Here is a 27,626-nt window from a genome sequence, read left to right as displayed (position 1 = left end):
TTATGTTTCCGCAATAAGAACCAGACGATCATGTGCAGGATTGTTGGCAGAGGTACAGTGCAGTCTCTGCTCTACTGAGTGCAGATCTAGTTTCCATTGTTGTGCCCACACATTCAGAATGCATGTCCAGGACTTGCAACGTATGCAGGTCGGGGTGTTCTTGTGCTCAGCAGAACTCCTGTATACCCCAGGTATAGAAAAAAACCCACAACTCTACGGTGGCAGACTGACAGTTGAGGAGGGACATGAATAAATAAATGACGACAACATAAAAGACTGAAAACCATCTGGAGAAGGGAGAGGAGAAAAACAAAAAAGCCAAGACACAAGACGTCGAGCGCCGCAGCTGAAGTAAACACCCGACTGCGCCGACTGCAAACGCGGTGCGGCGGGTTGACTCGCATCCAGTCGGAGTTCTCAATCCGCCCGCAACAACTCGCCGGAAAAACCTGACGCCAGCACTTTCACTGAGCAGCTGGCAGAGCTTTCAGACGGGGCGCACTTGCACGTCGAGGGATACGGGATGGCAGCTCTGCGCTCGCACTTCGGCGAGGACGGAAATGCAAATTCCAAATAAATTTAAAGTTCGGATCTACGGCACAAAAGCCTCCATTTAAGGAGGGTCGTATTACTATTCTGTTCTCGTCAGAGGGGGCCTTTGGACGCGTTTTTTTTTTAATGTTCTCAGAAGAGCTCGTATGCATGTGATTGGCGCCGCTCACTGTATACTTGTCTGAGGCTTCTTTCACCCCTCAGACAACAGGCAACGCGTGCTGGAAAATGTGCACAATCATGAAACCGTCTCAGTTTGAGTCAAAAGGACGCCGCCGAATATAACATCAGCTACTTCTTTTGACAAACTCGTATGTATCCCGTCCATCCTCTTACCGATCGGCGTTCCCACGCCGTAGCCCTTGGAGTCTATGAGGCCCCCGATCTGCGTGAGGTTGCAGTTCCTCTGGCTGATGTACTCGATGCTGGTGGACTCCATCAGCATGGCGTAGTCCGTGGTCAGGACGCGGGTGATGCCGTCCTTGTTGTTCTTCACCAGCGCCGTGTTCTTCCTGCTGCTCATGAACGCCCACATCTTCTCATAGGTGGAGATCTTTGATTTCTGCGCAAAAGGAGACGGACGGACAAAAAAAGGGATTTTTCAAGATGCTCTCTAGATGCAAAGCTCCATTAAGAACAAAATCACAGTTAAGTCATAAAAGGCGTAGTAATTTTAATCCAGGTGCATCTGACTGGATTTTGGCGAAGCATCATGGGAAGAGTTTTGATGAAGGGTTGGACAAAAGCAGGGAGCCCGTCCCTCAAGGACTGGTTTGCTGAAATCGGCAAAGTTGCCACATGTGAAGAAATTTCATTTGAAAACAATAAACGATGCGACAAAATACATCGAAAAATCTGGGGAAATATATTGTTTACTTAAATTCAGATAGTGGGGAATGACCCTTGCCTGGTTGGCTCCTTTTAAAAAAAAAATAATTTAATGAGTTAATATATGACAATAACATTTATTTTACTTCAGTTCTTCAAATTTGTTGTTGGTTATTATTTTCCTTTTTACTCAATTGAGGAAATTATGATTTAATTCTCTTTTACCTCAGTCCTGGGATAAAAAAATTTGAAAAACTTAAATTAAATGTAAATTATATATATATATATATATATATATATATATACATATAAAACTTACTAAGTAAGTAATAATAAGAAAAAATTAAAATAGAAAAACAGAATAAGGTTTAGTACTTCACTCATGTGAAATCCTTTCATTAATACAATAAGTTTGAGACAATGTTGTGCAGGACTCCATCTATCTAAGAGTGTGTCTTGGTGTATAGTGTGTGTGTGTGTGTGTGTGTGTGTGTGTGTGTGTGTGTGCGCGCGTGCATTTCTCCTTGCCCAGTCAGAAAGACATGGGACAGCTGTGTTCTAAATCTCCTCCAGCTGATTCAATTTGTTCAAGCCATCAACACGGCCCGCTTCCTCCTATCCAGGCGGTCGTAATCACTGGCTGCAATCTGGGAGGATAAACCCCCGCTGAGCCACCGGGACGCAGGGAGAGTGGGTGGCAGCGGAGGAGGGGAGGGGGGAGGAGGAGTGACAGCCCTGCCCGAGGACATCCAGGCACTGATACTTTCTTTAATTCAAACTAACAAGTTAACACATGTTTATCATCGGCGCTGACACGCCAAAGGGCAAGAACACAAGTAGCCCTGACTGAGAGACATCCTCTCCGCTTCCCATCACACTCCCGCATCTTGATGCGTCTACGGAGCCTTTTCAGCAAAATCAAATGCAAGGTTTTTTCTTTCTCTGCCTAAGTCTTGATTTTTGCAAAAGAAAATTAATAATTTCCTTTTCATTGGCGGTTTGGCGGAGAGGCAGGATGCGAGCGAAAGCCGAGGGAACCGACATGACCCTGATTTGATGGAAATGAAGGTGCCGTCAGTGAGTCACACTCACATCTGGCGCGAAGGAACTGAGAACAACAAAAACACAGGATGAAGAAACAACACGGGCTGCTCTTGAGATTATATAAATACAGGAGGGACGTTTAGATTCATTTCAGAATTATCTCCGAAGCTCTTTTGTTCAAGATGACTACAGTAGATGGATGGCTGCAGGACTAACTGCAGTAGCATGTTCTTTATTTTACCAAAAGACAAATATTTTTATGAAAATACTTAATGTGTTTAATATGAAAGATGATGCTCTGCTGTAACCCTAGCATCTAACAAGTGGACATGAATTTTTCAGAGAGCAAACAGCCACTTTCAACCATTTCTTTTGATTGTTTAGACCTCTTTCACTGGGAGGAACACACAGGAGCCTGCAGCAGTTTTTTTCTTTTTTTTTTCCACCTTGAAGAAGGTCATGGTGGATCCATCCCGCACCGCCCCATATTCGATCCTGGTCTGCTTCGCAAGGTCGTCCGCCGAGTCGATGGGCGCGTCCATCCGTTCCACGGTGAGGAAGGCCGCCAAGTTGGCCGTGTAGGAGGAGATGATGATTAGGGTGAAGAACCACCAGATCCCCCCGACTATGCGAGTGGACAGAGCCTTGGGCATCAGCTCGGAGCCTGGAACACGAGCGATAGAGGGCGAAAGGTTAACAAACAAAAAAAAGAGAAAAAAAAGGAGGCTTAAGGATTAAGTTGGTTGGACGGAGAGGAATCATTTTTCTATCGTGCTAATATCAATATGACAGCTGCAGATAATGGTTGTTGCTGTGTATGTGTGGATCCTCTTTAAAAAAATGAATGAAGTACAAGTACACTGGTTCCAATGGGGTTATATACTCGCTGGAATTACACCTCAGCTACAATTGGATTTGCCCCTCGGCCCTCAAACGACCAATTGCGCGACTCTTCTCGTGATTGTTTTCTTCCTCTGCACAGCGCGTTTGGTCTAAAGTACGAGATGTCGCAAAAAGGGAAAGATCGGCGTCCAAAGAGTGAACTTGATCAAGACAAAATTAGAAAATTAGAAAGAAAACGAAAGATAACAGACAAAAGAAAAGCGAACACAAAGGAAATGCAATGAAAGATAAAATGTAAACAGTAGAGGAAGAGCAGAATGATTTATGTTTTCTTCTCTGCGCAGAGAATAGTGGGAATTGAAAAAGATTAAGGCAATGAAGGATCATTTTGTTTAGTGTGCAAGGTTTTTTTGCCTGTTTGAAAAAAAAAATCTTTTCAGTTTTTCAGTTGGTGGATTGATGATTAATCACACAAAGATCGAGGGGTGTTGGAGTCATGTACTCTCCACAGGGACGTAGTTTCTGCCTCGCACGACACCGACATGCGGAGGCCCCCGCGTCGCCAACGGACGCTTCTCGCTCTTGTCTCGTCATTTATCATATTTCTGAAGAGCCGCCAAATTTGACGAACGTAGCTCGCCGCGGGCAGACGCGCGACATCTCTTCGGCATCGCCATTTCTGTTGCGGACTGGTGTTGTCGGCGGGTTTATCGGGCGCGACGGACTAATCCTCCCCCAAATCTCCCGCCTCTGAGGGAGGTGGAGTCCACGCGGACGCCGGCGTTATCCCGCTGGCAGGGCACGCCCGCAAATCACTGGGTCTGAATCCGGGCTAAACGGAAAGGGCAGTTACGGCGTGTATTGATGTTTCGGATTAAACAGCTTCGAGACGAGTTAAGGGTGTCGATACAGTTTTGCAGCGCTGCACAGGGAGGTCAACACGCAGCTCTACAGCAGAAGAGTCCGGGGCGATCGAGCGTCGTCAGTCTACAGGGCGGGGACGAGCAAGGTCGTTTTTGTTGTTGTTGTTCAAATACCTTGCCGCATAAGGGCCCCAACACCGAACCAGAAGCTGTTGAGCAGAGTGAAATTGTTCTGTATCAGGGTCGAGGACGGGTTGCATGGATGCGGGTTGTACCACTCGTACGGCGTGAACCTGCAAGACAACAGAGAGAACTGTTTTAACTGTGGGAGGGAAGACGCAGAACCCGGAGAGAACCCGCGCAGACACGGGGCGAACAGGCGAACTTTCCACACAGCAAAGGTCCCGGACGGTCCGAGCCTGGATTCCAACCAACAACCTTCTTGCAGTGAGGCAAAAGTGCAAACCACCAACACCACCTATCTACACAAAAAATCTCTTTCACTTATGGGAAACCCGCTGGCAGGAGGTTCACGCACGCACACACACGCATGCACGCACGCACACACACACTCGTGCGCACACACACACACACACACACACACACACACACACACACACACACACACTCACTTCCTGAGAGGGAGATGAAGAGTGAGCTCACAATTACCCCCGACTACATAACAAACACGATGAAAGACAATCTGGCAGCTGACGTGCAGCTAAAAGCATACTTTGGGTAATTTTAGAATAATTATGCTAAATTAGACATTTGCATAAAGGTATAGAGACTTTTTGTTTTGAAGAGTGAGTTTTTAATCAATCAGGCCCGAGACCGTATTGTTTTAAAAATGCTCAGTGATGGCACCATCTCACAACATCTTCCCGTCCTTCCGAAATCTACGTCCCCTCCCGTCGTACATCCTCGCTTCATCACGAGTGGCGTGCCGTCCGCTCACCTGGCGATCACAAAGAGCACACAGCTGACTCCCGTGCAGGCCAGCAGCACGTACATCCAGATGTCCGGCGACAGGGGGTTGAGGAAGGAGAACACGCCCGGGTTGGTGCCGTTGGGCTTGCGGTACAGGATGCTGATGCCTAAGGTCATGAAGGGCTTGGAGAAGTCGATGGACTTCTCTCTGACGTACGTGATGGTCAACGGGGCCACGGCGAGGTCGGCAATCTGGAAACGCCAGAGGATGAAGTAAGTAAGAAGCTCCAGGTACAGTAGAGCATGTACAGCTTAAGTTTAAATACAATATGGCCTCTCCTGTTTCTACGAATCTAAGTACCAAATGTCCATGAATCAATATCTCAGCGGCAAATACTAAACCAAAGTGTCTTCTTCTCAACTTGAGAAACTAAAAAGGTCCCAAATTGGTGCTCACGTGGTCGATCAGCTCCCGGACCATCCCGTTCCACTCCCCCTTGTCGTTCTGGGCGCCGTATTTCCCATCAGCCACCAGTCGGACTTCGTACGTGAAGCCCAGGATGTTGGAGAGCTCCTTCAGCAGGTCCAGGCAGTAGCCCTCGAAACGGTCGTTACCCACGAGCTCCTTGTCCGACTTCTTATACATCACGTACGGATTTTCCTGTAGAACGAAGATTGTGTAACAAAAAATGTTGTGTAACATATTCATGGCTATTATTTAATTTTTTCAAATGCTTTCTAAGCCCCACTTAAAGGCAAGTGAATTGGAAGTTTTTAATCTTGATGATGCTTCACACTTGGGTGAGTGGTGATTCACCTCCAATTAGCGCGTGTATACAGTATATATATATATTCTATGACCTTGATGATTGAGATTATGTGTTGCTTTCTATGCCGGATTTTGGCACCATTTTCCATACTCATATACACTGTTGCCCATAAACTTCTCATGAGGTGATTGTGATTTATTCTTGATAGATAAAGTGTATATCTTCTCAAATCGTTATTGATTAATCACTTTTGAACATATCACAGTGAAAATTAAACCACAATTAACCGTTGCAAACTGTTAATATTCCAAGGAAATCAGCCATGTTGGCTTGTTAGTGTCCGTCCTGTCGGAGTGCAAGAACTCTTTGGCGTATTGCCAGTTGCGTCAGACGAGGCATAGCCTAGGGAACTTCTGTGTCAAATTTATATTCTCAAATATATATACGACTTCCTAGCCTTTTATAGCGCCACACAATTCTTAAGCATGAATCTGTTTCACCTATGTAACTGGGACTCTGGGTCAAAGGTGATTACCGATGTGTATAAACAGGAATAAAAAGAGGAATGTGTCTGCGAAACAAAATTATTCAAACTTTATGGGCCACAGTGTACCACTCTTTCCCATTGTTTCCCTCTCCCATCGAAGTCCCATCCCTCCTGCTCCCCACGCTGTCCCCGGTTTGACCTCCCCTCCCTCCCTTCCCTTCCTCCTCACCAGTATCGTGGTGACAATAAGCGTCCTGTTTGCCAGAGAGTCCGTCACATTGTTATTCTTGTCCCGGATGGACTTCTCCGTCAGGTTCATGCCCCTGTACGAGTTCCACACGGCGATCTGGAAAAGGCAAACGCCGGCGCTTCAGACACATTGAAACCACGTTTTCTCTGCTTCGATCGGGACCACGGGTGGATGTTGACTTGAGTTCTAAGCGATGAATGAAGCTGTACCATCTCTGACACTTGTCGCTGCTAAAGCAAAGAAGCTGAGTGAATATTCTCATTATTGCTTTGAGTTTGATTTAGTCTCGACGTCTCAGCAGGAAACCTGACTCCGCTCCAATGCTGCTGCATATTAATCACATTTTCTGATCCGTCGAACAGAAAAATGAAAAACAAGTGTAGAGGTTAAAAAGACCTGACACCGCTGGCTCCTTTTCAACCTGCTGCTCCGTTCACTGTTCATTTCCCTCAGCTCAGCTTCGCCCTGATGACTCTGGGCAACGAGCCCAAAACTTTAATTTTCTCTACGGTCGATATGAAAAATGAAGAAGTTTGAGAAAAGAAATGGACTCGCTGAATGGGTACATCATTCCTATTGTGTGCTGTGATTTATCTGACGCTCGGGTTTCTGGACACATTGCACATAACCAGAAAAAACAAAGCTTGCGTGCCACAACAAATTTAAAATGATGTATTATTGATTCCGGTTGGCGCGGACAAATGCTACCCTTTATATTTCATTTCTTTTTGACCTGGTCAATTAATCCTCTCGTTACGCTAAAATGCCAAACCTCTTACCAGCCGTCGATTATTGGGACCTGCAGATTGGTTTCTTGAGTGATAATAAACATCTTTAGGTTTAGTTGCACAAACCGATATCCAACAGCCCAAATAACCGATTGAGAAATTGAGCAGATAATCTACAGATGTATTTGATATTGAAAATGAGGGTTGGTTGCAGCCCTGCTCCAATACGATAAGGAGGAGTTGTAAATCACACCAGCGGGGGCAGCGCATGAATGGAGCACGGGGGCAGGATCAGGGGGAAACAGGCGGACGGCGTGGCGTCTGACCTGCGGCGCACTGTCACACTCACGCGTGTCCAGTTCCCCGGACAAGCCGCTGTAATCCGGACAGTTAGCAGATTATAGGCAGGCGTCTGGCAAATCTCCTCACTGGTTAAAAAGCTGAGCAAGACGTCGCGTGGGCTCACGACGGTGATGCGGCAAAGTGAAGTGCAGTAAATGATCAATTCAATTCAATTCAATTCAATTTTATTTGTATAGCGCCATATCACAACATACATTGTCTCAAGGCACTTTACATAGTGAGGTCAATATTACAATATTACAGGGAAAACCCAACAAATCCCACAATGAGCAAAGCACTCAGGATTCACGGTTAATAGAACTGTAGTGGAACGCAACGTAATGATTTTGGGTGAGTCCGAAACAACTCGTGTACACATCCGTACGTTAAACTGAAGGTACCAACTTATTTTTTCGCGGGATATTTTTTTCCCATAAAGGGCCCGTGTGGAATCAGACTCTCCTCACCGTGCTAAGAGCGCTCGTGTGTCGCCACTGTGCCGCTTTTTGCAAAGGGGTCCCCTATTTTGCGGGAGTCCATTAATCTGCCTTATCTCTGGACACGGCAGACGAGGAACACAGGGAATGGGGGTTGGATTTCGTTAGTTGCATTGTCCGCGATCTCGAAGATAAATGGACCAAGGGGGAACAATATTTGTGGAGGTGGCGGGACGGCGCGGGGTTTTCGGTCCCATACCGTGCCATGTCACGTAATCTAGCTCGTGTTGTGGAGCGGTATTTTTTTTTTTGGAAGCATCATCCTCAAGTGACATGGCCATCTGACCGTGCCAATGAAATCAACGCTGAAATACAACCTATGATGACAGCGCAGAGATACACTCATCATCTTTTAACCCCCCCCCCCGCCCCAGGTCGTGGATTTACTGTGCCACCCTCGCAGATTTATCGTGCAGCGCCCGACAACAAAGTGTGCCGTAAAAAAACGACCGCAATTCTCTCCCTCTCTCTCTCTCTCTCTCTCATATGCTCGGAGTAAACTGTTATCTACCAATCCTCAAGCTGTTCGCCATCCACAACCAAATCAGACTGGGGAAAACCGTTACTACAGAGCCGAGCCGGGCCGAGAAAAACGAGAGCGGAAGAAGCGTATAACATATTTATGTATATATATTTCGGGAAAGTCAACAACTTTAAGAGAAAAGTACTCTATTTCCCAGGAGACTTTCTTTTTGTCTGGTCCCATCATCCTCTTCAGAGAGTTTCTAACACCCCAGTGCCCAAGAACTAACACGCGCGCCGCGGACTGATAATTCATTTTTCATGAACATACAGTCAAGCAGGGTTTTGTTTTTCTGTCCCGTGTGTGTGCGATGTGCTCACGTGTAGCGGCATTTCCTGCGAGGCGAGGGTGTCGGGTGGAATTGAAATGACAGTATAAATCAGCGCTTCTGCACCTTGACAGCGGCTGTCTGACTGCCCACGCGTCTGTCTGACGCTCGTTCTCCTTCTTCACCGCTGGTTTCAAGGGTGATGGGCAAAGGGTATAGTACAGTTAGAAGAACAACTGGCATTGACGCTCCCCAAACTAGAGAACCGAGCCGCACTGCGAAGTGTGTGGGACATTTTTTTGACGAGCGACTGAAGTCAAAGTGGTGTCGACTCGACGCGCATCTCTAACCGCTAAACTGGAGCGATGCGTTGGACTTGTTCACTGGCACGTGTCAAAGGCAAACAAAGGCAAAAGCTGCGACGAAGCTGCCGTCTCCTCCGCTAACTGGATCCCTCTCGGGCGCAATGAAATAGTCGCTGGCCTCCATCATTTGCCGTGAAAGCATGAGCACATTAAAGCGTAGTGGACTGACAAGTCTCTGCAGTGGAGGATCCATTTCTTTCGTTCCTCTGACTCCCAGCCGTCCGCCGTGGGAACCTGCAGGGATCACTCGCTGCTCCTTCTAATGGAGGCATCGCCGCGTCCACTTAGAGAAAGGGATTTTCGTTTTCCCTTTTTGCCTTTTCTTTTCTACCCACTGCTGCCGGTGAAGTTTTGACAAGTTGTCAGAGCCAGGCCCGGCCTCGGACACGGGGAAAAACTGAAATGTCAAACACGAGCGCGTGGCACTGCCGTACACAAAGCCAGTGGAGAGAAACAAGGGGGGCTGACAAGTCAAGGAGCGGGGAGGAGAGTGCGTGAGGCATACAGAGTGAGAGAACAGCGGGAGGAAGAGGAGGAGGAAGAGGAGGAGGCGAACAACAAACGCTTGGACCAGACAAGGCGCCGGCACAAACCTTGATCCACCTTTTCGTGAGGCGGCTTCCGCCCTCCACAACACCCTTTTGACAATGCCAAGAGGGCAGCATGCAGCGCAGACGGCGTGGGAAAGAAATATGCAGTTGTTGCAGCGTTATTAATATTCATGACCAAATAATAAGTGTTAGGATGAGCGACAGGAAACAAAATCGACATGGTACCTAACACATATCTCCCTCTGACACACACACACACACACACACACACACACACACACACACACGCGTGCCTTGACGGAAAGAATCGGCCCGGCGCGGGAGCAGCATGGGAGTGATGTTTATTGGCTGTTCCTCGCCCCCGTGCTCACCCTGGCAGTGCCGTCCTCTTTGAGGCTGATGATGTCCAAATCAAAGTCCCTCCTCAGGCCATCTGTCTTATTTAGAACAATGTGCCCCGTCAGTCCGTCCCACTGTGCCTACGGAGAGAGCAGACGCAGAGGGAACGAGAGAGAGAGAAGTGGGAGAGAGAGAGAGAGAGAGAAGTGGGAGAGATTGAGAGGATTCAAACGCCGCCCGGATTGTGCCGAGCTTTGGAAAGAAGGCGACGCGAGCGCGAGCGCGGCAGAGACGCACCGGCCCCGGGAGGCTTCGCAGGATCCCGTCAGGTGAAGACGGGAAGGTTTCTACAGATTCTGCTCTGTGGTACAATCTAAATATGATGTTATCAGAGCTATAATAGACCAATGTACGTGCCTTGTCATTCTTTTTCCTTCTTTTTTTTTTTTTTGGACATATATTTGAGTTGGCTTATGAATAAATATAGTATTGTTTTCTGCGTATATTCATTATATAATTTTTATAACGTACACGTCTAAAGAAGCTGATTTTTTTCGTCTTCTACTCAATGCTGAGAGAGAGCATTGAGGGGTACACATATGAATACACTCAAAACATGAGCAGTGGCACACCCACCAAGCCACGTCCACCATATCCTGATTCACACCGAGTAAGAACTGAAACGTGCGCACGGTTTTCGAAACGGAATAAGTGCGACTTGTCAACATGCCAGAAAACATGCGCCTATTTTGAATTCACAGAACAGCACGGAGCAAATGTGTCACGGAGGAAGGTTTTACTCCTCATGTGAAAGTTGAGAAAAAAAAATATACTTATATATACCTATATATATACTACTGCATCTGCGGCGGTTTGCAATGACGCCGCACAGTCAGACGGGTCCCCGGTTCGAATCCCGGTGAGACAGATTATTGGATGGATATTTTCTCCGTCTCTCGCTAGTCTGGGCCGCAGCAAATGTTTCATGTGGTATAGAAATTATGAACTTGCATAAGTAAAAAATCAAATAAAAAAAAACACAAGTATAGTGAAATTACATTTAAATTACAATAAAAAAAAATTTACATTTGAAGAAATAACCCCTGAGATGTCAAAACTCTAAAATCCGTCATGAAATGATGCAGAAACACAGAATATCTCCGACCGCAGTCGCCCGGGAGAGAACGAAAGAGAGAACACACAGGTTACAGTGCCCCCGGATTTAATTTGGCCTTGTTAGCCGAGAAAGCACGCGCCCTCATGCATTCTCCGCTGTCTCTCGTCAGAAGAAAATGTATTTTTTAATTGCGGGCTGCTGTGCGTGCGACACATTACTGCCCGCTGCGATCAAAAAAGGCTCTTATCGAGCGTGGTGAATGGCGCAGGAGGACAGATGCTTCAAAGGATGCGGCTGGGCCAAACAAAACGGAGAAGCCGAGAGATGAGAGAGGGAGGCAGAGGGAGACGGAGATGGTCTAGAAAAGAGAAAGAGAGAGAGAGAGAGAGAGAGAGAGGGAAAGAGGACAGGGTGGCGGTTGGGGGGTGAGGAGGAAAATATGAGCGGGATTGAATGATGTTGTTCCCCCGTCCATGGCAGGCAACAGTCGTCCGCCGGATTTGAGACTCAACAGATCAAAAACACTCGCGCGTCAAAAAGGCCTCGTTTCCGTCTGTGGGCACCGCGCCTGACGGGCCACGGGCTCTTCGACTCAGGACTACGGAAATACCATCTATTTTTCTCGCCGTGTTTCCCTAATGCTGCCGAAAGCATTTGGCCTGTCAGAAGAAACGAAAAAAAGCAGCATATCTCACGAAATGACATCTGACAGGAATTCCATGTTTGGCAACCGAGGCGCCGCGTCTGGGAAACACGAAGGGTGCCGTGCTCAAAGATGCACAGTGGTCAACTTGACGGCATCGCGGGGCGTTTCTTGAGTCGTGCCGCTGAGGTCACGTGGTTTTGTAGTTTGCTGTCTGTGATCCTCCCTCCCTCCCTCCCTCCCTCCCTCCCTGTCCGGCTCTTTATCTGACACCGACCTCTTTGAAGAGGTTCATGAAGCGCGGTCCGAAGCGCCAGGGCTTGTGGCGGTGACACTGCAGGGAGCTGACAGTCATCTGAGTGGCCCGCTGCGACGCCACGGCAACCATGAACACGGCGTCGTACATCAAGGCTGCGTCTGTCTGTGGATGGAGGGGGGGGGGGAGATGCCGTTAGGATCTTTTTTTCTTCTTCTTCTTTCAAAATACACCTAAAAGCCATGTGCAATACTGAACTAATGATCGGCTGAAATGGGAGTAATGAGACACTTGAAGATGAAAGCGATGTTGACACCAGGAAAAATCCCACGAGAGAAATAAACAGGACACAGGACGGATAGAATGGCAGAACCAACTATAACCTGCCGATTTCAGCTTTTTGGCATTTCCATCAAGCTCAAAAATCACAGCTCCAATAAAGAAGAGAGGTCAGCGGATGTCTGCGGTTTACAGGAGTGCGTGCGAACGTTTGAAATGACAGCTCACCGTCATGACGCCGTCCATCAGGCCGCTCTCTTGCTTGGGGCCCTGCAGTCTCTCCATGGCCCACTTGTCCATGGTGGAGGCCACCCAGGGGTCGTCTATGTTCAGCAGCCGGAAACCCGTCATGTTGACCCCGCTGTAGCGGTACGGCTCCAGGTCCAGCGCGAACAAATCCTGCGAGGAGTGGGAGGAGACGGGGGCCCGGTAAGGAGCAGAGAGGTGATGGATGGAGAGAGAGAGAGAGAGAGAGAACAAGAGCAGGATGGAGATTCACGCTCCTGCTTCAGCTGGTCACGTTTGCAGCCTTCACGCCAACATTTGTAAAACGGGAATTGACAAAGCCAGCTCAGGGCCAGGCGGGCACGAAGAGGATGAGCTCGGTTTTACAGCTCCGCGCAAACACTCTCAACGTCGCTCATCTCATTGAAGGCAACCTCGGCGGGACATTGTCTCCGAAACTCACCAGGGTTGTGAAGAAAAAATGGTAGTACTCCGTCATCATTCCCATTGATGAAAGCTGCAAAATGAGAAGAGCAAATAAAGCAAGGGAGGAGAAACGCCAGGGCCACAATGTGGATTTCAAATATGAAGAAGTTCTCCAGCGTGTGTCACGTCTTCGATAACAAAGTTTATGAAATGTAAATGTGCAGAGTGTGAGGGAGAAACAGATAAGAATTCAAAACCTTGCTTCACTCATGAATGAATGAGGCTGATTAAAAAGCTTTAACTCAACTTCTGTTCCTTCCAATTGCCTCATTTTACAACCGCGATTGCAGCAAAGCACGATCGAAGAGAAGTAGCGACACGGAGACGAGCTGAAGTACAGCGGAACAAACACCACGTGAAGTATTAGGCCAACAGAAGTTGAAAAAGTACGTCAACGTGTCTGTTAATGTCATGAATCAGCCGCTGTTACCAAAGGGGGGCCTTTTCTTCACCGAACGGTAACAATGGAGAACAAGTCGGGGACCATTTAGAATCTCGACAGTTATAAGTGGAAGTGCTATTTCACCTCGAGGAGGCCATTCGACAACTTCTCTTTATCATATCCGTTAGCGGCGGCCGTTCAAATCACAATGAAAGCCTTAGCAAACAAGGTAATAGCTTCCGTGAGATTGACTGCAGCATACAATAAAAGACGAGGCGCGTCGGGGGGAATCATTAAGTGCGTCGTCCCCAAAGGACGCGTGGAGCAGAACAAACGGGCGAAAAAAAAAGGTCGCGGGGGTGAATCCTCGTGTGCAGACCTGCTTGAGGAGCTCGGCGGCCATGCGATAGGAGCAGTCGAAGAGGATGAAAAACTCCTTGTCCTTCTTCAGCTCCTTGAGCAGCGGCCGGGCGTCCTGGTTGCCCGGCGTGAGCTGGCGGATCTTGATCCTCAAGTTGAGCTTCGCGGGGGCTTTGATCAACTCCTGCATCCGCATCAGACCTGCAAGACAGCAAGTCGGACGTCTCCGTTACTCCGCTCAACCCCTGAGATCCCCAACTTCTCGCTCGACGTCTTACGTCTTCTCAAAGTCTCTGTTTCTGATCCCATCAAAGGCCCTGTGTTGTGAGGCCCGTGCACGTCCCCGCGTTCTGTACATGTGTGCGTCGCGCTGCAACTGACGATTATTTTCATAATGGATCAATTAATCTGTCGATTCATTTCTCGATCGGCTGTTTGGTCCATAAAATGGCGAAAAATGGCGACCGCGTTTCCCAAAAGTCCAAGACGATGTTTTGTTTCGTCCACACACCACAGATATTCAGTTCACGGCCGTAGAGGAGCAGAGAAACCAGGAAATATTCACCCTTGAGAGGCTGAAATCAGAGAATACTGGACCACTTGATCGACTATCCAAACAGTTGGCGATTCATTTAGTGATGGATTACTAATCCATCAACTGTTGCAGCTCAACGTGTGTGTGTCTGCGTGCCATTTTTGTAAAAAATGAATTTCTGATCAAAAAAAGGACAAAAGGCAAGCAGAGAAAAGACGAAGAAAAAAATCCATAAACTATGACATTTCAGCGGCGGCATTTCACATCCTCCGGCCGTAGGAGGGCCAGGACTCTCTCTCTCTCTCTATATGTATATATGTATATATGTATATATGTATATATGTGGGACACTGCTGGATTTTTGTGGTTTGGCTCTCCGCAGTTACAAACGTCAGAGGGCAGGAAAACTGGCAGGCAGCTGTTTGATATGAGGGACCGGTGCCCTGCGGCAGATTGGGTTCACGTTCACACCAGCGGGAGCACGGTGACTGTGATGGGACAGCAGCATTGCATTGTGGTGAGTAATTATAAGCATGACATATGAATATTTTGTAAGGCGCAGAAGACGACGGGGGCGGCACTTTTCACCTTTTTCTCCCCCATCGTCTCCAATGCGACGTTATGGTTGATATCCAGTAACGCAGAAGGAAATACAATCTTTCTGGGTTTTTTTTTAAGTTTAAGATTTATAGTTCTGGTTGAAACATCTTTAGAATATTGATATTATGATATGGGACAGTTATTTTTTTTCTTTGATTCTATTTAACGCAGCATGGTGTTGATATTGTATGTTTCAGGTCTTTTAAGGAAAAAATACAGATTACGTGACAGATTTCTGCGCTGAGCTGTTTGATCGTCATATCAGTGATAATGTTCTGACCGAACCTGTCTAATTCATATCATCCAATCATAGCATGCTATGACTTAATCTTATACAACCCAGTTCTGCAAATTGTAGTCGCACAAAAATCAGGCGAGTGTGACGTCCATTTGCAGAATCGAACGATATCTTGACGCGTATCTGTGAATCATGTTTTTCAATCTGACCGATAAAATCAACGCCCCCCCCCCCCCCCCCCCCCCCCCCCCACCCTACCTGTGCTGTCCTCGTAGACCACCGTGAGCTTCCTCCACTTGAAGAACGTGACCACGTCCAGGATGGCGCGGGCGATGGCCGTGTACTCGGGGTACAGGTTGATGAAGAACGTGTCCTTGTTGTCCACGGACGGGTGCTTCCAGCGGGTCTGGATGTGGGGGACCTCCAGGGCGTTGCAGATGGACTGAACCGCACTGACCGAGGAGCTGTGGGAGGGGCCGAACACGGCGACCACCCCGAGAGCCAGCTGGTCGCACACTGGCCGGTGGCGGGCGACACCAAGTCAGACAAAAGTCAGAAAGGGGACATTTGAGTTCATATTTTATATTTTACTTTTACCACTGGTGCATTTTAAGTACTGCACTTTAGTACAAATTTGAGGTACTAGTACTTTGCTTGAGTATTATATAAGTCCTTATAGGACATCTTTGGTATTACGGACATTTCTTTTCAGGTGTTTCTTTCTTCCTCATGAAATCTCTGTTCATCTTTTCACATTATTACGTCTAATCCACTACATTTCATTAAGTAAATATGATATGTGTGTATTTATGTGTGTATATATATATATATATATATATATATATATATATATATATATATATATATATATATGTATATGTATGAATGGTTTTTACACCAATATACTTATTTGACAGCTATAGTTACTCTAAAGATTCATTATTCATACATGTATTATACAAAACATACGAAGAAACGATTAGTTGATTGACAGGAGATTCATTGTCAATAATTGTATCAGCTTAAACTAACGCCTACACTATCGTGTCTCGAACTATTTATTCAATATTCAACAGTGGTAAATGTGTTGCGTCTCAACATCGCACCATACCTCTGCGCGACGCCTCAAAGCCGTCAAAGAGGTTGATCCTCTGAATGTCGTAGGTGAGGGTGGTGTTGGGCATCAGCGTCTTGTTGCGGTTGATGTTGTTCACAGCGAACTTGAACGCCAGCTCGTCCGAACTGACCAGCTCACTCTCCCGGGTCTCAAAAATCCCGCCTGCGCGGGGAGAGAGAAGAAACACAAAGACCGAGCTCAAGTCAGGAGAGAGATTCCACGACAAGTGCCGCTGCACCAACCAACTGCGGTAGTCACGGTGATAACGGATCCTCGACGCTGGATGGATGCTGTGCTTTCCGCTCGGGCTGAAGAGAAGAACTCCGACATTCCACAGAAAACTTGACAAAGACAGGGGGGTCGATCTGAAAGCTCGGCTGCTGCATGTTCACCGGCCACTAATGAGACGTCTCTTACCGAGCGCTTTCCACACACACACACACACACACGTACCCACCCTCTCAATTAGAGCTCTAATTACTGAGGCACATTGAACCAAAGAGTCAACGCGAAGTGCATAAAAGCCAGACAGGCACATGCACATTTAAATCACCCGAGTGCACATGTGCCCTGCACAAAATCAACTCCTAATGAATTTGCTTTTATTTGATCAAATACAGGAAATTACCAATGAAGGACCAGAACGTTATGGCTCTGCTGAACCGCTGAAGTGCACTGAGTTCATGCTGTGAAAGTTATTCCTTTAATATTACAGGCACCACGTGAGGGATTGATTTTTTTTTTTTTAAAAAGAAAAAAAAAGAATCCCATTTTGGTGGAAAAATATATTTTTAAAATGTAATGCAGTTTGTGAAGTCGATTGATTGATGAATTCTCTCCGGTGTGCCAATTTTTCTCAGCCGTCACATCTGCAGTCTTAAATATTGAAAAAAACATAGTGTGTAGATAAAGATGGACGAGGCGTCATCACTTCTTCCCACTGTTTAAAATAATGAGGCCTAAATGAAAAAAACACGCTCGACATTTGTCTCAGCTGTCAATCAAGACGTTTCGCCCAGTTTTTGACATGGGATCAAATAACGAATTAAAAACCAAGCTTATGAGGAACATGCACACCGGGACATACAACGGCGTGATAGAACTATCTGAAATGGCAGAAGCATCTTTGGGAAAAAAATTATTTGACGTGTACTTTTTCTTCTTTTAGTTTGGTCCATGTCCCATCTGCTGACCTGGAGGAGAAAGGGTTTATGGCCGATACCGCAGCAGGCCACCAGGGGGCGATCCAGATGTTTCGGCCTCACTTTGAGGTATGTCTGCGACCGAGAACGCGGCACCCAGAGCCAGAAAAGAATGAGCTCGTTCATTGGTCGGCCGCTTGCGCATGTGCGTAGTCACGTCTCCTGGAATTCAAAAGATGACTAATGTAATATCTCACATATTTTCTATGATTTGACACTTTCAAAAAGCACTACATCTACCGCTCTTCTTTGGCGCTTCCGCCACATTTCAATTTGATGCCACTGTCAGAGGACAAAGGGAAAACTCTGGAGCATGAGGTGCCGGTAATGCTGGTCGCCAACCGCCCAAGAACACGGCCTCAACCATGGCTCTTTATTTTTTGTGGAGCTGTCATGTCGTCCACATTTATATCCAGTCTGTGGTTGACAATCATTGATAAAGACTTTCATGCATCAAGTTTGGAATTGAAAGAGTGAATGAAATATTAGTAGATTGATGTTGTTTGTCAAACAGGCTCACCAATAAAAGGGATTTTTTTTAAATCAACAATTCATAAAGGCGTATAGGTACAGTACATACCATTCACAGAGGCCAGAGATGGAGAGGATTCACAGCAAACCACACAAGGTCAACGGCACTCACATCTATTTGTTCTGTAAAGCAGCCCAACCATCTGCACCATGTAAAATTACTCCAAATGTCCCCCGCCGCCCGACTTTATGAGGGTCATTTCAGACGGTTCCTTTCATGGCGGCCAAATCTCCCCGCCATAAACAAAGCCATGAATGTGTTATGGGCCACGATGAAAGATCATATTTGTGGTTTCAGAGTCTCCGGCTTCGATATCCCTGCTTGAGCGAGAGAATTCGTTTGGGAATTCCCGCATGCGAGCGTGCAAAAAAAAGATTTCTAAAACGTCTGAAAGAGCGGAGGAAGCTCAGTGGTCTTCCGCTGCTCTTATTAAAGAAAAATATACATGCGCAGATTGTGATTCTGTGTGCAGACAAAATTTTCCTACAAGCAGACATACATACGTTTGCATGTTTTTCAAATGACCTCGTGTGGTATTGAGGGAATAAAAAATGCCTGCGGGGATAAAAGATTCGATCCACCTGCCTGTTATTAATCAATAGGCTTGTGTGGCTCATGAAATATTTCATACTTCACTTATTTTTTTTACTGTTTTTTTTTAACGTGACACTGTCAGCTGGTTCGGGGGTTCCCAGTTCAATTGGTTTTCTCAGGTGGGTAATGAATTATATAATGTATCTTTGATATGAGAGGCAGAGAGGAGAGAGGACTTTGATGGCAACAGCTGTCGGTCGAGTACTGTACGTGAAAGATGATCAGACCCCAAGTTAATTAACACGCGTACACAATTCTTTGACACAGGGTAGACGACAAACCTGATTAAATGTCTGGATTGTGGAAGCTGGGCTTGATAATCAATGGCTGATACATGTCTCACCCACATGATGACTTATCTGTAAAGCTCTGGATACAGATCAGATACAGGCACTTACAAGATGTCCGGCTCACAAATAAATCCCCGCTAATGAAACTCTTATTACGCTCTTATTGGCAATCATAATCAAAAACCGTTACGCTGAAAACCTAAAAATGGAATTTCCTCTGCAATTACTGCAATTACCCGGCGCATCGCTGCGATGGGAAGAAAAGCGCTGGATGTAAAAAAAAAAAAAAGTGAGAAACAAACAGACGAGAGGCTCATCTGCCTGCTGTGCGTGTGTGTGTGCGTGTGTGTGTGTGTGTGTGTGTGTGTGTGTGTGTGTGTGTGTGTGTGTGTGTGTGTGTGTGTGCATCTGCAGAGCATGATGGTGTTACAGTGCAGTTGACCTTTGGGATGTAAAATGTCACTACTTCATCCCTTCTTATTCTATCAGACATATTTATGTTGTTTTTTTTTCTTTTGCCAAAACATGTGTATGAATTCCTGAGTTATGGCCAAACAACGAGTTCGGTTGGCCTTTTCTAATCAGTTCATCCTTGGGTCCGAGTGGCGGTTGCTCCAGATGCACTGGTTTCTCCCTTCAGGAGTCCCTGATACAGTAGATCGCATGATCGGACGGAGCCTTGCAGGATGTCATTGAGTGTCCTCACAAAGACAGAAGTCCACAAATATGTGTGTGTGTGTGTGTGTGAGAGAGAGAGAGAGTCTCACATTATTCCTCCCTCACTTAACTATTCAATCACAACGAATTAGTCTTTCAGAGCGGCTCGAACTCTACTGTGAGTCTGCAGGCATAAAAGTGGCATTTTATTAAAAAAAAAAGGGTATTTATTTTTAAATTAATTAATGTACCTCGGAGCACTTAAGCCATTCATTCGGCTCCCACATAATGAGGAATAATTTGCCTCGGCAGAGCATCCAGCTGGTCTGGAAGAAATCATAAATGAGAGACATTTTTTATTTTTCATCTGAGGCTGAATGTGATCGGCATAAAATACACTCACGAATCACAGAGGCCACTGAAAAAACCCTGGGAACCTTGATATGGTCAAACCGAGGACAGGTCCACATGTTTCTCCATTTGCCTCAGTGGGGATTTTATATGTATAGGTGTGTGTGTGTGTGTGTGTGTGTGTCTGTGTGTCTGTTATTCAACAATATGATTCATTTCTTCTTCAATGGAAGGTTCGAACGCGGTCGTGAAGCTGTGATGCACAAGGATCACAGTGCAGAAGAACCTAAGGTAAGTTGTAGATCACGTCTCTAATATTAATGGGTGCAAAGGTCAATGCACTTCGACACCATATCATGTCATTTCTTTGACTTCATTATGGTGTCATTCCGAACATATGATCATGGATTAATCTTTTGATCCATATAAGCTTTAGGTCTCGACCAGTAGTATGCAGAGATACCTTAAAAAAAAATGCACTTTTGAGGGATGTGCATGATGGAATTTTTTGGGACTTCATGGTGACTTCCTCATCACATCACCTATCGTGTGACATCACATGACGGGGGATAATATAAGCTTTAGATCGTCTCTGTTATTTGCGGAGATACATTTTGTGCTTTTGTCGACCTTGACCTTTGACCCATCAGCGCCAGAAGTTAGTCATCTACAGACACCAAGTGCTTGAGCTACCTTTGTTATAGAGCATTCAATTCCAGTGGGAATTGGGGAATTGCCGTGGCTCTGCTGGAGAGAGGGGAAGTAGCGGCGGGCGGGAGGGCAATGCACTTGGGAGGGTTTGAAAAAAACAGGTTCTCAGGTGTCCAGGTAAATGACAAGACTTGTGTCTGCACCCTGTTGTTCTGGTTGCGAGAAGAAACAACAGCAACAAGACAGGAAAAACATTTTGCTCTTGCACAACAAATCAAGGGAGACGTACAAATGGCCGAACCGGGCAAAGATGCAGTCAGGGACGAGGCGGAGGCAGAGAAAAAAAAGGAGGGAAACAGAGGCACAGGACGGAAGTAATATATACCTTCAAGGACACCACAAGCACTTGAAGTAGTTTCTGAAAGTCATCGGTAGCATGTGGTTACTGGGCAAGGATGGTGAGATAAATATCCTCTATCTGCAGCATTTTCACACGTGCCGTGTCTCTCTCTCTCTGTCACTCTCTCTCCCTCTCCCGGACTCAATCCGCGCATCACAAGAAGAGCCGCACGGGATCAATACGAAGACAATTGAATACCACAGTTACCATGCCATCCCATGACACACAGCATCTCGAGTCCCGGGTTTCCGCCAGCAGGATGAACGGCCACGCTCCCGCCCGAAGCCGACGCATATATCTCGGGCCGAAGTGGGCCGAACTTTCCGAAACTCCCACAATTTGGCTCAGGAGAGATTCATTTCATTTCATTCAACTATAAAGAGACTAATGAGTAAAACCAGGCAGGTGACCGCCACGTAGTAAATGTACGTCACCGCACCAGCCCAACTAAAACAGACAGATTTAGATTTACACACTCATATTGTCACAAATCTTTTACACGCAACTATATTTATGTAATACCTCGTTTTTGAAATATTGCAATCTCCTCATTAATTCATTTCTACCGGGCGATTTTTGAGATTTGACAATTTGCAACATGGAAACAAGACATTTGAAACGACTTGAGCGTGAGCGTGTCGAGCTCAGAGACGGATGAGCTACGACAGTCGGCCACGAGCAGAAGTCTGAGGCTCAGAGCAAAGGGAGGAACTACGCAGTGTTAGTATAATGACAAAACTACTGTGCAAAACAATGATTAAAGTATCATTATCATTTTTTCATGGTCAGTATAGTATTTGGACAGATTGTAAGTTTGCCATAACTTTTGTACGCGACATTTTGGGGCAGTTGGTGCTGTGATGCACCGCAGATCTGTCGAAACACATTACGGACACGTTGAAGCGGACATCATGTGAATTTCAGTCTCATAACCCATGTTATGAAACAACAACAACAACAACAACAAAAAACTTAAATCCGTTTTTCTCTTTCTGTGTTTAAAACCTCACCGACGTCGTTGTGGTACAGGACCAGGAGTGAGAAACATGCTAGATGAAACTCCAGGGTATTATCTTGACAATGATGAACATGAGCCCTGAGGGGTTTTGGAATCATATACAGCTTAAAATAAAAAAAAAATTAATAAAAAAAGGAACATAAAAAAACAGGTGGAAATTCACATAGTGGAGAAGTGATCCTCAAGTTAACAGGAAGAGACACCTGGAGCCAAACTGCTCTTACACACACATCCATAACATGCATGAATACACACACACACACACACACACACACACACACACACACACACTCTCTCTCTCTCTCTCTCTCTCTCTCTACACACACACACACACGCACACACACACACACACTCACTCTCTCTCTCTCTCTCTACACACACACACACACACACACACACACACACACACACACACACACACACACACACCCTCTCTCTCTCTCTCTCTCTCTCTCTGATAGCATCTATATGTAAATCTTTTCGAGAGGCGTGAATTCCAGGAGAGGTGTTGTTCAAGGGTCTGAGCTGATCCATCAAAGCTTAACGTATTGGCCCTGAACCGTCCTGAATATTAACGTGTGACCCGGAGCTAAACTCCTCATCAGCGAACCTCCGCGCGTGCAACTGACTGTGGACCCCCGCCGGATGAAATTAACAGATGCCGTCCATGCCAAAACGAGATCTGACACACAGGTGAGCGTACGCCAGGACGTTATCCACATTTACATCATCATAGTACTTGAAGTATCTCCGATAATACCAAAACTGGTCACGAACTGTGAATAAAGATGGACGACGCGCCTCCACTTCCCCCCCTTTGGACATAAATGAAGACGAAATATCCATCCCGGGTACGGGCGCTGCCGTCTTGCACTTTTGATGTCTGCAGAAGTGATCATGGAGTGACGTTGCGATCGACCGCGTGCAGCTGTCAATCATCCCGTTTTATAGCATCAAATAACTAATTATAAACCAAACTTATTGGGAAAATGAACAATTGGACTTGTATTTAACATGTTCTTTGACTTTTTCATTTGGTCCAAGTTCCATTTGCTTACATGGAGGAGGCAGGATGTATGACCTATGCTGCAGCCAGCCACCAGGGGGCCCCCGTTGCATAAACTCCAGAAAATGTCCGGACCCAGTTTTCCAGACATTTTCCGGAGCTTAGGTCAGAAAACAGCCAACATTGGCTGATGAGGACCAAGAACTTGCAAGTCACAAAATGCCACGATAGGTTTGAAGTCCGAAACAGCGTCACTGTTGAATATTTTGATCTACATTTTTGTTCCACATCAAAATATGTTGCTCTTTCATATTTTGGTCACATTTTGGCCAATCCTTATGAAACACATGTTTCATGCTTCAGAAAGAATATCTATCACTAGCGTCATCTGATCTATCTCTTTTTAACTCTTGATGTCAGTATCGGCTTCAAAAATCTTGTGTGCCAGTGGACGTCAATGGTCTGTTTACTGCCCAGTATTTACAGAGCAGTAATATCAATAGTAATACGCAGATATACAGTTATGTGCATATCCCATTTGACTGGACGTATCCCCTCTGTAATCCAATGTGACCTTCTCCGTCCTCCAAACGAGCCCCTCCGAAGCCCCACCCTCCGCTCCGATGTGTGATTTATTTGTTGTTACCTCACTGGGATGTGTGACCTTCACTGAGCTGAATGATGCATGCGCGGAGTTTGACACTTATAAGGCCGTTTTCACATTCACTTGAGGGAGGGGAAGGCTCCTCGGCGCTCACGTTAACTGTGATGATGTGACGCTGATGCGCACAATCGCGGCCCAGGTGTGGTACTTACTGAGGCGCGAAGTGGAAACTTGAAATCTCCAAGTGCACACTGAGAATGGACTTTTCATTAAATCAGGAGACATGGGATTTGCATATTTATAGATCCTTGATTTTTTCAATGAGAGAGAAAGAATAGCTCTTACCCAGACACAATATGAGGCAGAAATTATTATGAATTATCTTGAAACTCGAAGCCAAAAATCACTTAAGGACATCACTCTTTTTTTCTTTTTTAATTTGAGAAGAAAAACCCATATCCTAATTGTAATTGCAGAAGCCAAACTGGGCAAGTTACCACAGCACGTGTCTCGTCTGTTGATATACCTGGTCCCCACAGCAGCTACTCAATCATCAGAGGGAATTCTCCTTCAACAGAGCTGATAAATCTGCCTTTCGCTCTCATGCACCACCTGCTTGGAAATGAGCCGCACGACACGCTGAACTTGGAATAATTTGGCATGTTCAATAGCATCTTTTAAAAAGAGATTTCAATATATATATATATTCAGTCTCCGTGAGACGCTGGGATAATGAACACAGCCCTCGGCCCACAGCCTCGCTCCCCCGCCCCCTCCCATCTAATCAAGTCCAGGTGAAGTTGCCCCGCTCCTCTTTGCACGCAGCCATATGACAGCAGGACTGAGGACGATTACATCGGCCCTCACCGCCCACCCTTACATCCATCACACTGATGGATGGGTCTCAGCATTTTGTGAAGATCAGCTGCTGCTGCTGATGGAGGAAGGTTTTTTTTTGGGGGGGGGGGGGGGGGGGGGGGGGGGGGGGGGGGGGGAATCAAAATGCCATGTGTACCTGTGTCAGAAATCGATAATCAATCACGTTTCACCTACCTGAGAGTCTACAGGTGTGTGACAGGTACATGCCCCTATAAATGTCACATCAGGCAACCAGATTCAAATTTTAATCATTGAAAAAAGACACTTTCAAGGACAACTGAGCGCCAAACATATTCCCTGATGACAATGTATATTCAAAGTTTTTGAGTCAGAAAAAGATCAATCATTTAAAAAAAACCTTTTCATTGTTTATCAATGAGAACCTGATAACCTTAGATGTTTTTCATGTTCAAGGTGATTTTTCAATAAAGGCAAGTGCTTTGAATGATTAGCTCAGAAGGAAAAATACAACCATGGATCCAGCACAGGTAGTGATTTAAAATCCACTTCCCACTATTCCAAAGACCTTTTCCTTGATTTAAAAACAAACAATGAAAGACTGGATCTGTGTGTTCAAGTGAGTCTGCCCTTTGCTGCAAATTATCTTTGAATCTGTTCTGACAACCTCACAGACACTATAACCTCTCAAGAGTAAGAAGAACTAATCACATAATCGCCGTTATTCTGGGATTCGGAGCTCAAACTGAATACATGCTGAGGGAAATTACAACCAAACATTTTTGATATAAAATGGAATATGTAGGTGTGCATATATATAGAGAGAGATAAATATTACAAAGTTTAAAGTCACACAAACCACTGACAAGGCTCTATTAGTGTCCTATATCTAAGATGCTGGTCACAATTCACCCCCGGTTCCCAAACATCGCCGCGCGTAAAAACAGCTGTTGCGCTTACCGATTCGGAGGACTTGCGCGGCGCTCGGGCGGAGGAGCTGCGTCGCGACGAGAAGGCAGAAGAAGAAGAAGAAGAAAAGTGTCTTTCTCTCCTCCATAGTGCTCCAGGCGAACTCACCGCGAACGCTGACACCATGACAGAGAGACGCGACCTGCATCCATGCGCACGAACACCTGACGGCACATGCCGGCGCGCAACCTGTTAGTGAGGTGTCATGCCCAACGCGGTCCGGTTCCAATCGGCATCACTCCCGAATCACCCCCCCCCCCCCCCCCCCCTCACCCAGAAAAAGATGGGGAGAGAAATTGACGTTTATCCAATTGTCCTGCAGAAGAAAAACCAACCCAAGTCACATCATCTAAATAAAAACTGTCTGCGAAATTAGAAGGGAAAAAAAGTCGGACCGAGTTTACGCGCCCACACTTCTTTGGTTCATGTGCCTCCAGGGCGGCAGCATCCAGAGGGAGAGAGAGTGTGTGACTGTGTGATGGCGAGGCAGACGCGACAAGCTGGTATAGATCTCCCTGACTTCCGGCAAAACCTTTCAAAATAAAATAATGTGCGCAACAGCCAACATCTGGCGTTGGAAATTGACACTTCCCAAGCAGTGTTTTATTCTACTTGACTAAAATGTTGGGCAATGTTTGTGGCCTGTGACACAGTGACGCAGCTGTTCATCGTGTACAGTCAGACAAACTACTGTGACGTACTTTTTCTCCACCTATACACAAGAAATATACACTAAATTTGAAGCAGGAAATGGTTTCTATCCTCTTGTAAATAGCCCACATATCATTTTCATTTATCCAAATGATGGGTATACCTGTTCAGTCCTTCAAACTTGACAGATCATCTCATGCACTAAAAATAGCCTCGCTCTGGTGATCTCATCTCTTAAACTTGGCTCGACTTGGTTCGGATTAAGGAGCAGATGGACTGGCAGCGGTTCCCTCCACCGGTCCTGATGAGAGGAGAATAATCTTCAGGTTGCAGGGCAGACGCCAGATTATCTCTCAGTGCAGACAAACAAGGTCTTTATCTCTCTCTCTCTGGACGCCCCTCCAGACCCAGGACTGGACGGTTCAAATAACTATGATAATGGGAATATAGAGTCATACCTTACCAAACATATTCAAACACCTTCACAGAGACCACTGTATTATCACTATCTACTAGTGTCATGAAACTAATATACTTGATGCAGTATCAGCGGATTGAGAGAAGAAGAAGAAAATGCTGTAGTCTGTCAATTCTGGACTCTTCTTTGATATGGTGACATTTGAGAAAGGCCAAGAATCCTGGTTGCCAGCCGCATCTCAAGAGTGTTTAAGTCTCCTCCAGCAAAATCTGCATCGCATCAGAATTGACATTTTGTTTATCACAATGTTTTTTGCGGACCGACTCACGAGGCTGGGAGCCAAATGATCTTTTGGGGGGTGGGGGGACCTGCCAAGTTGAACCTGGACCTCTGACAAAATAGCCTACAGACAAACTTAATTAACTCAGACAATGGCCACCCCATGCCTCTCCAGATGAAGGAGTCCTTGGGCAACACGCGTGGCCCTGATATGAATACTGAGCAGAGGAGCTCCTGTCCGAATGCGTGAGCCGGTGCTGCGGAAATAGGAAGGGATACAATTAAAAAACACACATATTTACATACAGGACTATGGCGACAGTAAAGTCAATTTGTGTCTAGTCTAATCCATGTGGTGTCTTCTACCTTACACCTCATGTGCCACATTTTCACTAAATCAAACGCCACCTTCGTTTCAAAGTTTGAACTCTTGAATATTTTGTTCGGTAATCCATCAAGAGGGCTTTGGATCCTCACGATCTAATCTCCCTACACTTTTAAACCCAAGATAATACAATTTTCAGACTGAAATTGAATCTGCACACGAGCGGCGCGACATCAATCACTATTTTCATCCCGTCTCGCACTAACCTCTGCGACGGGGTTCGCGCTACACGGAAAACGCCACGTTTCCCCACCAGAGAGAGGAAGAACAAAAGATTTGGGGTTATAAAGCTTTGTGCCGATGTTGAAAGAAAAGAAAAACGAGGCGCGTCGCGACAAAAGTAACGATCACGTTCACACAGGAC

The 27,626-nt window shown here is 46.0% G+C and overlaps 1 protein-coding gene across 4 annotated transcripts in view; it reads right to left on the bottom strand.

Moving 5' to 3' along the window:
* grik1a (glutamate receptor, ionotropic, kainate 1a) overlaps positions 1-25,767 on the bottom strand; it is a 31,461-nt gene extending 5,694 nt beyond the window's left edge. For 3 of the 4 annotated variants that reach the window (XM_047330603.1, XM_047330604.1, XM_047330605.1), the window contains exons 1-14: positions 25,521-25,767; positions 16,413-16,580; positions 15,560-15,817; positions 13,948-14,129; positions 13,164-13,217; positions 12,704-12,874; positions 12,218-12,361; positions 10,213-10,320; positions 6,547-6,663; positions 5,518-5,721; positions 5,089-5,312; positions 4,305-4,423; positions 2,871-3,088; positions 889-1,114 (exon numbers count right to left, since the gene is read on the bottom strand). In XM_047330603.1, the coding sequence (XP_047186559.1) occupies positions 889-1,114; positions 2,871-3,088; positions 4,305-4,423; positions 5,089-5,312; positions 5,518-5,721; positions 6,547-6,663; positions 10,213-10,320; positions 12,218-12,361; positions 12,704-12,874; positions 13,164-13,217; positions 13,948-14,129; positions 15,560-15,817; positions 16,413-16,580; positions 25,521-25,677 (2,350 nt within the window). In that variant the 5' untranslated portion in view covers positions 25,678-25,767. The remainder of the gene's footprint in view (positions 1-888; positions 1,115-2,870; positions 3,089-4,304; positions 4,424-5,088; positions 5,313-5,517; positions 5,722-6,546; positions 6,664-10,212; positions 10,321-12,217; positions 12,362-12,703; positions 12,875-13,163; positions 13,218-13,947; positions 14,130-15,559; positions 15,818-16,412; positions 16,581-25,520) is intronic. The other variant, XM_047330606.1, reaches the window with a different exon arrangement.
* Between the last annotated feature and the right edge of the window lie 1,859 nt (positions 25,768-27,626).

This window comes from Scophthalmus maximus, chromosome 2 (assembly GCF_022379125.1).
Source record: "Scophthalmus maximus strain ysfricsl-2021 chromosome 2, ASM2237912v1, whole genome shotgun sequence".
Classification (NCBI taxonomy): Eukaryota; Metazoa; Chordata; class Actinopteri; order Pleuronectiformes; family Scophthalmidae; genus Scophthalmus; species Scophthalmus maximus.
The sequence above is the reverse complement of the archived record's forward strand: the minus strand, read 5'-3'. Positions and strand labels throughout refer to the sequence as shown.